Raw genomic sequence first — 12,376 nt, 5'->3', positions numbered from 1 at the left:
AAGAATTTACACATCGGCTATGGTTACACATCTCGAGTAATTCCATACATGCTGCATAAGCTGGAAAGTCTTTAGGGGATGTTTATTCGACTGCAACACATCCCGGCGTGGGGAGAATAAAGTTTGTACCACATTTGTATGTCATGCACAAGAACACAGCACACGCAAGATACCTGGGAAGGTCGCTGATTGCTCTGAGTGACACGGAGCTACTGGGAATGTACCCGCTATACGGAGTACGGAGTCGACGATAATCCAACAGGAGGCAATTGGACCATTGAATGTGGTAATGAAGTTTGCAGTTGATCCAGACTGCTATTTAGAGGACGAGTAAATAATCAGGCCCAATTGCACGAATAGCGGGGTGTTTACGCGATTGCTTTTCGGGTTCGTCAAAATGAACCTAATTATGGGGAAAATACCGGGCACCCACTCATACATATGAACGTCTTGCACAACATGGAGCGGGCACTGCGGCTCAGGACGAGCCCGTGGTCCATGGAATGGGAATCTGGCGGTAAAGAAATTAGTTAGTCTCGCAAACAACAAGCGATCCCCCGCGTGAGCATCTTGGCGAGAGGCCGGGAGCGGATGTTCACCCGAGGGGGAGGAGGGGGGGGGGGGGGGGGGATGGATCTCGTGCTTTTTTTTCTCGCATATGTAACTACGTCTGAAGAATTAGCAGCGAGTTAAACGGGTGTTTAAAGCGAGACTCCGCGGGGCCATTCAAGAGGGAGCTTATCGTGTCCAACGAGCAGCTATTCCGTAGGATGTCGAGTGAAACCAAGACGGATAAACCGTCTCGATGTATTTTCGTCCAAACGCAGCTTATGCTCGATCGGAGCCCCATATCGAGGCAATGCACATTAGATATCAGCAAGGCGTATTCCCTAGCGCATTTTCTTTCATGTGTTCGGAGAAAGATGATGCAATTTCTTCTCCTTTTTTTTTTTTTTTTTTTTGAAATAACGCCAGCTCCCTCGTGCGAATCACCATGTTATCGCCCAGTCTGGATGCCCCTGTGTATCCGACCGTCGCTAGATTGACGATCTGTGGACGGATAATTCGCCCTTTTTTTTTTTTTCCCCCGAGGAAGCTATTGGAGGGCCCCCAGTCAACGATAAGCATTGAAGCGTCCACCGTCTTGGATTCCAATCCAGCGAGGCTCCCTCCTTTTTGCCCCGATCGGCGCTGGGGTCTCAATACGGAGTACGGAGTACGGAGTAGTGGAATCAAATAATTAACTTGTGAACAGCGAAGCACGAGCGAGATTTCCCTCAACGGATTGTCGGGAGGCCGCGACACTATCTGCCCAAGAGACAAAAAAAAATAAAAAATAAAAAAAAAATTCCCGCAGTCGTCAAAGATCCGATATTTTGCATTGGCAAATAGGATTTGTAGTATATTTTTTTTTTCTTTTTTTTTTTTTTATTTTTGGCAAATCAATACAACGACTAATCTGGGTTTAAGTACTACTGTACTCCGGTAGGCCCCAGGGCAAATAGCGTCGACTCTCCGCTGCCCAGCACTGCGTCTGTACGCCGAGGCCATCCGGGGCATGACTTACATAATTACCCATTGACCAATTGCACGTTCCTTTTTCAAGAGTCGCAAGCAACTCCAATTCCTGTTTCCCTCCCCGCCAGTAGGACGGAGTGGTGGTCATACACAGTCAGTCACAGCCTGCGCTGCCAGTCCTTGCCAGGGAGCGCAGATCGTCTCCAGCGATGGACCTGGCCTGCAGACGATCGGCCCCGGGCGTGATGTCAGGCCTTATCACCGGTGGGGCTTATCGTCACGTGTAGCTAGCCGGTGTTGCCAAGTCCCGTCCACTGCTGCCAAGAGCCGTAGTCCGCTTGGCTGTCGTGCAGGGGTCGTGGTGGTGGTGGTGGTGGTGGTGGTGAAAATTTGGGGGGTGGTGGTGGTGGGAAGCGTTGGGGAGGCTCGAAGGAGAGCCCGCGGTGCTCCAGGGTCTCAGGTGGGTGGCCGGGCACGGCCGGCATGGCCAATCCCTATGATAGGGCTGCATCCCACGGGCGGAGGAGGCTTTGCACCACCGCAAGAGCGAGCTCGAGGAAGAGACAATGGCGCACGTGGGGAGGACAGACCCGGGCGAGAAGATCCATCACCCTCCTCCTGCGGGCTCGAAATAACAGCGTTGCCCCGCGATGGCGAATTAACTTCACCCCTGTCAGTAACCCAAGCTGAAATGCCCGGAGACTAGCTCGTAGGTGCAAGAAAGGGCCAAAGGGAAAAAAAAAAGAAAGGAAAAAAAAAAGGAAAAAAGAACTAATTTGGAACCTTCTGGACCAAGAACATCCCTGACTTTTCCTCCCCCCATATGCAGCGGTTGAAGCCGGCTGACGATACGTTATCGTGTCCTCGTCCAAAGCTCCGTGGGCAGCAGGAGGTTCGTGGAGGGGTTCGTCTGGCTGCGCGCCCCGCCAATGACATGCCGCCGCCGTCTGAGGTGCGTGCTCATTTGCTCCCTCCGAGGCCGCCAAGGTTCGATTTCGCCAGGCCAAGGAATTCCTCCGCCATGGATACTTCGCCAGTGGCTATGTGAGCGGCCCAAAACCCGAGCGGAATAGTGGGGGGTGGGAAGGGCACGGGTGGACCGTGGTAACTCCGAAACAGTCACCATACGCGTCGCCGTGATTGGCAGAGGACCGGAAATCCCAGTCTGTTTGCCTCCCAGTACGCCCGCCGGTGCTTGGATTTGCGGTGTGGGCGAAACTTACCATGACGAAGGTGGGGATGCCTTCGGGCGACCGCTGGCCGTTTTTCGAGAGGCGATAGAGTTACATAAAGAGTCACTCCCGCCCGCCCCCCGGACGCTCTCGAAAAAAAAAAAAAGGAAAAAAAGGAAGACAAAGAAAAAAAGGTCATTGTCTAGATAGACCTGCTTCAGGAATCTCTCCACTCTCAGTCACTCTCGTTTCCTCCCTTGTTGATAGAAAGAGAGTAGAATCAAGCTTTCTGCTTAGACTCTCCAGCTTGCTTTCGCTGCTAACCACGACATCCTCAACGGTAGCCCACACTCAGTACTCGCCATCTGTCCCGGTTTATGGAGAAAACCCCCCAGACGCAGGGCCCTGGCCAACAAGGCCATGGGATCCTGTCCAGCCCTGCACACTGCTTGACCTATGAAGAAGCAATTCGAGAGTTGACCACTCATCCCGATGACGGGCTCACGGCGGAGGAGGCGAAGAAGCGCCTCGAGACCTACGGCCCCAACATGCTTGACGAAGGTGAAGGCGTCTCCGTCGTCAAAATCCTTATCCGTCAAGTAGCAAACGCAATGATGCTAGTTAAGCGGCCCATTTCCTTTCTCCCTGTTCGGCCCAATGTCACGTAGAACTCTGTTAGTCTGATCCATTGGCATTCGCAGGTCCTTATCATGGCCATGGCTGTGAGCTTCGGAATCCAGTCCTTCATCGAAGGAGGAGTCGTTGCTGCTGTGATTATCTTGAACATCATCGTGGGATTTTTCCAGGAATATGCTGCGGAAAAGACCATGGATTCCCTACGCTCCCTAAGCTCCCCTACTGGAACGGTCTCTCGTGAGGGCCAGACCAAAGTTATCCCCTCGACGGACATCGTTCCCGGAGACATGGTAGAGCTTAAAACCGGCGATACTGTTCCCGCTGATATCAGGTTAGCAACTTGTCAAGAGTTTTTTTTTTTTTTTTTTTTTCCCCAGAAATGCGTGTTATCTAACAACGTTGTATTAGGCTTGTTGAGGCTGTCAATTTTGAAACAGACGAGGCACTCCTCACTGGCGAATCCCTTCCTGTTCAAAAAGATGCTGAACTTACCTTCAAGGAGGATGTGGGCCCGGGAGATCGCCTTAATATCGCTTATAGCTCTTCCACCGTCACCCGAGGACGCGCCCGCGGAGTCGTCGTGGCAACAGGAATGAAAACGGAAATCGGTTCGATTGCCGCTGCACTTCGTGCCTCTAACAGCAAGCGTCGTCCAGTGAAGCGTGGCCCTGGCGGTGAAACGAAGAAGCGCTGGTACTTGCAGGCCTGGGCCCTGACCGGAACCGACGCTGTGGGCAGATTCCTCGGCGTCAACGTCGGGACCCCTTTGCAACGAAAATTGTCCAAACTTGCCCTGATTCTCTTCGGTGTTGCTGTTCTCTTTGCGATTATTGTCATGAGCGCCAACAAATGGAGCGACTCAAACGAAGTCATTATCTACGCAGTTGCTACTGGCCTGAGTATGATTCCCGCCTGTCTTGTGGTCGTCTTGACAATCACCATGGCCGTCGGTACGAAGCGAATGGTGCAGAGGAACGTCATTGTTCGAAAGCTCGACTCCCTAGAGGCCCTCGGTGCGGTTACCAACATTTGCTCTGACAAAACTGGCACACTCACCCAGGGCAAGATGGTTGCCAAAAAGGCGTGGATCCCGTCGATGGGCACCTTCTCGGTAGGCACATCTAACGAGCCCTTCAATCCAGAAATCGGCGACCTGGGCTTCGACAACCTTCCGCCTTCCCAGATGGACCCGGATGCCCCTCTGAGTCCTATATCAGCACAAGACTTCGTGGAGAACAATGCCTTGGAGACCTTCCTTAACATTGCTGCAATGGCGAATCTGTCCCACGTCTATAAGTCAGAGACCGGTCAGTGGCATGCTCGCGGTGAACCAACTGAAATTGCTATTCAAGTTTTCGCTTCTCGGTTTAATTGGAACAGAGATCGATGGACCAAGGGCCATGATGCAATCTGGCATCAGAAAGCAGAATTCCCATTCGATTCCGACGTGAAGAAGATGTCCGTCATCTTCCACAAGATCACCCAATCGGAAGACCGGCAGATGGTGTTCTCCAAGGGAGCTGTCGAGCGCATTATCGATGCTTGCACAACCATCGTTTTGGACAAGGATACTGGTGCGGTCCCTATGACCGATGAGATCCGTGACCAGATCCTTGAGAACATGGAATCTTTGGCGAAACAGGGTCTTCGTGTCTTGGGTCTCGCTGCTCGTGAATACACCGGGTCTGTCCTCGAGGATTCAGAGATCAGCCGAGATGACGTTGAAAAGAACTTGCGATTCCATGGCTTGATTGGATTGTATGATCCCCCTCGTCCAGAGACTGCGGGTGCTATCAAGGAATGCTACAACGCCGGAATTGAAGTCCATATGGTTACCGGCGATCATCCAGGTACGGCTCGTGCTATTGCTGCACAGATTGGCATCATCCCGGCCGATATGAGCTCGGTTTCAAAGGATGTCGCAGACGCAATGGTTATGACCGCTAGTCAATTTGACAAATTGTCTGATGAGGAAATCGACGCTTTGCCCACTCTCCCGCTTGTTATTGCTCGATGCGCGCCTCACACAAAGGTCCGTATGATTCAAGCATTGCACCGACGTGGACGTTTTGCTGCTATGACTGGTGACGGTGTCAACGACTCTCCGTCGTTGAAGCATGCCGACGTCGGTATTGCAATGGGCCAGGCCGGATCTGATGTTGCCAAAGACGCTTCCGATATTGTGTTGACTGACGACAACTTCGCTTCAATCCTTAACGCCATCGAAGAAGGCCGCCGTATTTTCGACAACATTCAGAAGTTCGTCCTCCACTTGCTGGCTGAAAATATTGCCCAAGCCTGTACACTTTTGATCGGATTGGCGTTTAAAGATCAAAACAATCAATCCGTCTTCCCACTCGCTCCCGTCGAAATTCTGTGGATCATCATGATTACTTCTGGAATGCCGGACATGGGTCTTGGTATGGAAGTTGCCGCACCTGATATCATGGACAGGCCACCGCAGAGCGTACGTTGTCCCCGTTAATGCTCAATTAGTATGCACATCACGTTAACTCATTTTTTTTTTTATAGAAACAAGGAATTTTCACTACGGAAATCATTGTTGATATCCTCGCATATGGTATTTGGATGTCCGCTCTTTGTCTCGCCGCATTCTCCCTTGTCATGTTCGGTTTCGGCGATGGAGATCTAGGAGTCCATTGCAACGAGGAGTACTCCGAGGTGTGCGACACCGTGTTCCGCGCCCGAGCAACAACATTTGTTTGCCTGACTTGGTTCGCTCTCTTCCTCGCCTGGGAGATGGTTAACATGCGCCGCAGCTTCTTCCGCATGCAGCCCAAGTCCAAGAAATACTTCACTCAGTGGATGTACGACGTGTGGCGCAACAAATTCCTCTTCTGGGCCATTATGGCGGGATTCATCACCATCTTCCCTCTTCTCTACATTCCTGTCATCAACCATAAAGTCTTCAAACACACCGGTATTACCTGGGAATGGGGGATCGTTTTCATCGAGGCTTTCCTGTTTTTCTTGGGCGTTGAAGCCTGGAAATGGGGCAAGCGCATCTACTTCCGACGCCGCACCCAAAGGCAAGAGAAGGTTCCCCATGGAGTGGGTGAACGGGTCGAAGACGACGAGCAATGACTCCTGCTTAAAGCTGGATTCCCACTCCAGCATTTTTCGGCTGATCAAGGCGCCTGGCTGATAGGTACGCCGCACATAGTGCTATTTGAAAATGCTGACTTGGACATTGCACATAAGCATCTTGCGTTCTGTTTTTTGGAGAGCATGAAAGAGGTATGTATATGGCTGATTTCATCGAGTATGGATGATCAAAAGAGCATACGACAGCCCGATAGGGGATTTTGTGTAGCTCGCTTTTCAGTTGATGATTGCTGTAGTGGATACCCAGTTGATTTCATAGATGTTGGAAAGGTAGAAATAAGAGTAGTTTTAGGTAGCTATAAAAAAAGTAATTTTATCTTGCAATTCCTCTGTCCTGGCCTGTAAATTGAGACACGTCGAAGTTGTAGAAATTCGATTTCAGATGCCCTGATGTCTTTAACAACGGTGGTGAAACTCGAGTGGTGGGGTGTTGCTGCCGACGAGCGGGAAAAAAAAAGCAATTTGGGCATCGAGCATCGAACACGCGACTTTGTTGAAGCTCAAGAACCCAGCTATTTTTAGTGGCTCCGCAGGGCGACCGGAGACATCGCGATCGCTGGACGAGCAAATGTTTTCGTTGGACATTTTTTGAGCCCGTAAAACCCGAACAAATACGTATACCCACGCTTCTTATCCCTCTCGATGCCGAGACCCAATCCCCGACGACCGATCTTCCCCAGCGAAGACGGCGCATTTGCGTCAACAGCAAGAGCCGATATACCGCAGCTAGTGTCTCCCAGGCCACCGAACAATATCACCGGCTCAGCAACCACCACTGCTCCATGGCAACACCAGAACCACCACCGGCGAGTAGCAATCGGGCCGTCTGGACGAGGTTTAGCGGTGCAAGGCGGGTTGCTCGCTGACAACCAACATTTTCAACACGCGGAAGAGCCTTTGGGGAGCTTGGAAGACGAGGACTTCGATGAGGACGATGACAACGATCTCGAAGAAGATGAAGAGGACGAAGGGATAGTAGACGATGAGGATTATGATATGCAAGATGACTGTATGTCCTTTTTTTTTTTTTTCTGGCCCGCTTTTCTTTTACATTTACTATCCTCCCTTCTCATGCCTATAACCAACCCTACTGATGAGACGCTTCACTCACTGTTTTCTAGCCAAGGACGTGTCGTCTCCGATCCCTCCAAACCTCCGCGAGATCTCCTCTTTGGCTTCATGGACCGTATCAACGCACAAGCCTGGCTGCGGCGTCACCGCCCTACGTCACCCTTCCCCGTCCCAATTCTGGCAATCCGACGGGCCGCAGCCCCATACCCTGACCCTGCACTTTTTTAAACGCGTTGCCGTGGTTAGAGTACGCGTCTACCTCGACTTTGAGCTGGACGAGAGTTACACACCGACTAAGATGGTGTTTTTGGCGGGCATGGGTGGAAATGATCTGGTTGAATTTGCTACTTGGCAAGGTGAGGCGCCGTGCGGCTGGGTAGATATTTCTTTGGATGGGGTTGGTGGGAGGCATGAGCGACGGCCGAGAAGGAGAAAGAGAGAGGTCAAAGGGAAAAATAGCGTTCTGAAAAGTTCGAGAAAGAAAGACCACAGGGAATATGATCACCATGTGGACGCCGGGGGAAATAGCGACAGTGAAGATGACGGTGACAGCGATGCTTATGATGACCTTTTTGATAATGATGACCCTTCTGCAGGAAATGTCCTGAAAGCCATGGTGATTCAGGTCCGGATCTGCGAGAATCATCAGAACGGCAAGGATACTCATGTGCGAGGCTTCCAGGTTTTCGCTCGTGATGACAGATACTATACCCGCACACGAAGAGACAGCACTCGCAAATCTTTACGATCAAGCGGTGGAGCAAGAAAGGATGCCGGTGACCTGCATCCCACTGAGAGCGATCAAAGGGGCAATGACCTGGAAAACGGGATGGCAACAATTGATGAATCCGAGTGGTTTCTACAACCTGAAATCCGTTAGGATTGCGCTCCTAAAATACGTTTCAGAGTTGGGACGAGCCGCGAGTGTGCATTTGTTTTTATTATGGTGCTATTTCATTCCTGTTTTGTGATACCCAAATGCATTCTTAACATGGTCGGCCCATATTGGGCTCAAAGATGACTATTATTTTCATCGCATATGCATATCCAACCCTTCAAACATTATGCAAGGAAATTACCAAAGCTATGTGTCAGGGTCAATACCCTTTTTTCCCTTCCCGATTTCAGAGAGATTTCTCGAGCTCTGCTGCAACTGCATCACCGACTTCGCTCGTGGTTGCCTTTCCACCGATATCTCCGGTTCGAATTCCAGCCTCGATTACCTTCGATACTGCATCCTCGATGGCCTTTGCTTCTACTGGTCGATTCAGGGAATATTGGAGCATCATGGCCATAGAAAGGATGGCAGCAACTGGGTTAACGATACCTTTTCCAGCAATGTCTGGTGCAGAACCTATCGGATTTTCATATTAGTTGGATGGGAAACTATTCGAGAAAAGGGGCATGTTGCATACCATGGATAGGCTCATAGATTCCGTTCACTCTGGACTTCCCATCTGGGATTCCACTCAAGCTCGCGCTAGGGAGCAAACCCAAGGAGCCTGGGATAACGCTTGCTTCATCACTGATGATATCTCCAAATAGATTGCTGGTGACTATGATACCGTTGAGCTTCCGTGGGTCTTTGACCATCAACATTGCCGCACTGTCAATGAGGTGGTGGCCAAATTTCACTTGTGGGAATTCCTTTTCCATGATCTCGGTCACCACTTTGCGCCATAAGCGGCTTGTTGCGAGCACATTAGCCTTGTCCAAGCTCCATACTGGCAGCGGGGGAGAATGCTGCAACGCGAGATGACCTGCAAGACGGGTAACTCGTTCAATTTCCGCCCGTGAGTATGGTTCTGTATCCAATGCTGTGCCATCACCGTTGTCTTCCTTTCTTTCACCAAAGTATATTCCACCAGTGAGCTCGCGTACGATGTTGAAGTCAACGCCACGGCAAACATCGGCCTTCAGCGGGGAGATATCAACGAGCGAAGGGGCGGCAAAATTGCAGGGTCTAAGATTTCCAAAAGTACCCATTTCTTTCCGTAAGCGGAGGATCCCTTGTTCGGGGCGAACAGCGCCTGTTCCCCATTTCTATTCCTCGAAAGGACTCGTTAATCACTCACAACACCCTATGGAACCTTGCTGGGCAGTGAGGGACATACAGGGCCGCCAACGGCTCCGAGGATCACACCGTCTGCATTCTTTGCCGCTTGGAGAGCTTCGTCTGTCAGGGCGGTTCCGGTAGCGTCTATGGAGGCCTGAAATATCGTGGTAGGTAAGCGAATTGTTCAGTTTGGAGCTTGACTGACGGTTCTGTCGGCCAACAGAGTCATCGGACTTACGCCACCAAGCAAATGCTCTTGGAAATTAAACTCGATATCGGTCTTTTTTTCTACTACTTTGAGGACCTGGCTCGTGAAACTGGGACGTCAACCCTTCTGTCGCCATGCTTCCGCTTAATCCTGTAGTATTTACAAGCTAGACCCCACGCACCTTGATTGCCTCTGCAGTTACCTAGGATCAAATTTATTGTTAGTAAAATCCCTAGATAGTGATTTCTCAAAAATTGCAAGCTATCCACTTCATAGTAGAGGTCCTCACCTCTGGTCCACAGTAGTCCCCCGCGAAGACGACAATGTTGAATTTGGCCATGATACTTTTCCGTCCTGATGCGGACAATTAGACTCTAGAATACAACTAAGGACACAATTTTCAATTTCTTGAAACAAGCCTGGTATGAATTGGTGATGATGCGAGCTGGAAATCTTGCTTGGTGAGGATTTGGAGCTCCTTGCCCCGCTATCCGATATCGGCTTTGGTGGGGAGGAACTCTTTTATTTGCTAGCCGCTTCTGGAACCCTGAACTACTCCCATCCAACTCCGTATCGATCCCATTTACGATCCTGCCATCACACTGTTTTGCGCCGTTCAGCTCACCCCTCGTTTACCATTTCTGAAAGTTTCGATATTGCTTGAGGATGAAGATAGGACGTCCACGAAGGTGGAAGCTGCTTGCCCCTGAATAACTAACGTCCTCCAACCTTAGCGCTGGCCATGCTAATGTGGGCATCGACGATTCAACTACAACTATTCCCAAGATACCCTTTGGAGATAATTTGAATATAGGCCCACGAGAATAAAATCCACTTTTCGAAAGATAAAGAACCAAAATGACTAATTATTGCGTACTGTCCTACCTATATGCGCACTCGAAAGAACAGTTCTCGATAGTCAAAACACCGTTGAACAAACCTTAGGTCTCCATGGGCTTTTGCCCGTGAATGAAATGGAACTGGCTATAGAGGTGGTTTTTCGGGTCTTTGAACTCTGCGCGGACCCCAGCAATCAGTACTTCGGTTTCTTCCACAGTATACCCCATCACCCTGGTATAGAGGGCCATCATGAATGGTTCCAGGGAAGAAAGAACTTGTACTAATTGATAGCATCCAAGCTTTTTCATTTTCGGGTCCTTGGGCCAAGATCCAATGGGAATCTGAAGCATATGTCAGGTTGCAAATTTCATCGGCAGCAAAAGGCTCGCAATGATAAACCCTTGCCTCACCTTGTAAACATCATCCTTAACGTTGACAAACCCGGCATCGATCAATCTCTGTTTGTGTGTTCCTGCCACATTAAACTGCTTCCCGAATTTTGCACTGGCTTCGTCTCCCACGCGCTGAAACTTTTTGATCAAACGTGCGTTGTCTAAGCTGTTGTCGTCGGAATGCACGTCTGTCTCATATTCTTGCATTTCAATCCAGCCTCCGGGTTTTAAGTGTTGGTACGCCCGTTCGTACAGCTGGTCCCAATTTGCAATGCTACCTCCCATCCCACGTCCATGGATAAAATCGAATTCCTCTCCCGGTTGATAGGGCCACTCGCTCTCGACATCGTCCACGTAGAATTTGCAGTTGGGCGGGATCCACGTCGGTTGAATTGGGCTCAGATCAGTGCCAATGACCTCGCTACTCGGAAATTCGTCAGCAATATCGATCGCCCATATTCCTAAAAGACACTCCTTGTCAATAACTTCTCATGCGACCGGTTGCAGTTGGAGGCCGAGAAATTAGGATCGCATTCACCTGTTCCAGTTCCAAAGTCGAGGATTCGCTGTGGGTTCGACGGGAGAGGCGCACGATATAATTCACCGCCGAGAGTCATGCGGAAGATGTGGTGCAAAAGATCTAAACGGTCTTGCTCCTTCTCATCATTCGGAAGAAGGTCTGTCACAAAGGTCTTTGGTCAACACCCTTTGAAAGAGCAAGGCATCTGATAGAGCCCGCCTGGAGACTAGAGAGGCTCACATTCACCGGCTCGATAGGCGTGATAACGGCGTCCATTTTCGTATTTATAATTGAATACAGAAGAAGCTATGCTTGTGCTGGTGTCTGAATCGAACGATTCTATATCGTCATCGCTGGTCTTGAACAAAGTTAGACAGCGCACAGGCCCCGTTGGATAAATGAAAGACACACATCAATCGCTATGTCGGTATTTGGCTCGACCGGCTGATGGTCGCTTCTGAGATCAGGCTCCTAACAGTTCATCAATGGAGGCTCCTGCAAGCTTTGGCTTTCTGTTGAAGATCATTTGAAGTCCATTGTAAATACGACGGATGGGGAATACCTTTGCTTCAGCTTGAACGGCGCTCGCCATAGTACTTGCTTTGCGTGATATACCTGTTAGGGAATACAAAATGGGGAAGTTTGGGATAAGTATCGATAGAGCCACTTTTTATTGAGGGAGCATTACGAATAATCTGGAACGGGGTTTGGAGGTCAGCGGTTCAAAGAGAATACGGGGTATAGAAAGCGAAAGTTCCAGCCGCAGGGGAGACTGATCCATGTCCGCACTGGTATTTCAAGAAAACCGTCGAAGACAAACGTTGCGACATGGATTGA

The 12,376-nt window shown here is 50.1% G+C and overlaps 5 protein-coding genes across 7 annotated transcripts; 2 read left to right on the top strand and 3 right to left on the bottom strand.

The window, feature by feature from the left end:
• Positions 1 to 1,805: 1,805 nt before the first annotated feature.
• Positions 1,806 to 2,186, bottom strand: D8B26_005589 (uncharacterized protein; the record flags this gene model as incomplete). Its single annotated transcript, XM_066124929.1, has 1 exon — positions 1,806 to 2,186. The coding sequence occupies exon 1, from the start codon at positions 2,001 to 2,003 to the stop codon at positions 1,806 to 1,808; it is 198 nt and encodes a 65-aa protein (XP_065981010.1). The 5' UTR covers positions 2,004 to 2,186.
• Positions 2,187 to 2,397: 211 nt separating this feature from the next.
• D8B26_005587 (uncharacterized protein) lies at positions 2,398 to 6,750 on the top strand. Of its 3 annotated transcripts, XM_003068961.2 has the most exons (4): positions 2,398 to 3,310; positions 3,392 to 3,657; positions 3,735 to 5,793; positions 5,859 to 6,750. In XM_003068961.2, the coding sequence occupies exons 1-4, from the start codon at positions 3,068 to 3,070 to the stop codon at positions 6,429 to 6,431; spliced, it is 3,141 nt and encodes a 1,046-aa protein (XP_003069007.1). In that variant the 5' UTR covers positions 2,398 to 3,067; the 3' UTR covers positions 6,432 to 6,750. The 3 variants fall into 3 exon arrangements, with proteins under 3 accessions (XP_003069007.1, XP_065981008.1, XP_065981009.1); XM_066124927.1 differs by having other exon boundaries at positions 2,398 to 3,657; XM_066124928.1 differs by having other exon boundaries at positions 2,398 to 5,793.
• Positions 6,751 to 7,094: 344 nt separating this feature from the next.
• On the top strand, positions 7,095 to 8,403 carry DOC1 (anaphase promoting complex subunit doc1; the record flags this gene model as incomplete). The annotated part of the gene is made up of 2 exons (XM_003068962.2): positions 7,095 to 7,461; positions 7,574 to 8,403. The coding sequence occupies 2 exons, from the start codon at positions 7,095 to 7,097 to the stop codon at positions 8,401 to 8,403; spliced, it is 1,197 nt and encodes a 398-aa protein (XP_003069008.2).
• A 244-nt stretch (positions 8,404 to 8,647) lies between these two features.
• On the bottom strand, positions 8,648 to 10,127 carry LEU2 (3-isopropylmalate dehydrogenase; the record flags this gene model as incomplete). The annotated part of the gene is made up of 6 exons (XM_003068963.2): positions 8,648 to 8,877; positions 8,939 to 9,566; positions 9,638 to 9,733; positions 9,818 to 9,883; positions 9,969 to 9,989; positions 10,077 to 10,127. 6 exons carry the CDS (start codon positions 10,125 to 10,127, stop codon positions 8,648 to 8,650), a joined length of 1,092 nt encoding a protein of 363 aa, XP_003069009.1.
• Positions 10,128 to 10,447: 320 nt separating this feature from the next.
• On the bottom strand, positions 10,448 to 12,131 carry D8B26_005584 (uncharacterized protein; the record flags this gene model as incomplete). Its single annotated transcript, XM_066124926.1, has 6 exons — positions 10,448 to 10,968; positions 11,038 to 11,480; positions 11,558 to 11,698; positions 11,780 to 11,897; positions 11,951 to 12,010; positions 12,102 to 12,131. 6 exons carry the CDS (start codon positions 12,129 to 12,131, stop codon positions 10,729 to 10,731), a joined length of 1,032 nt encoding a protein of 343 aa, XP_065981007.1. The 3' UTR covers positions 10,448 to 10,728.
• Positions 12,132 to 12,376: the final 245 nt, after the last annotated feature.

The sequence above is a fragment of the Coccidioides posadasii genome, chromosome 3, assembly GCF_018416015.2.
Source record: "Coccidioides posadasii str. Silveira chromosome 3, complete sequence".
NCBI classification, from domain to species: domain Eukaryota; kingdom Fungi; phylum Ascomycota; class Eurotiomycetes; order Onygenales; family Onygenaceae; genus Coccidioides; species Coccidioides posadasii.
This window is presented reverse-complemented; position numbering and strand designations above follow the sequence as displayed.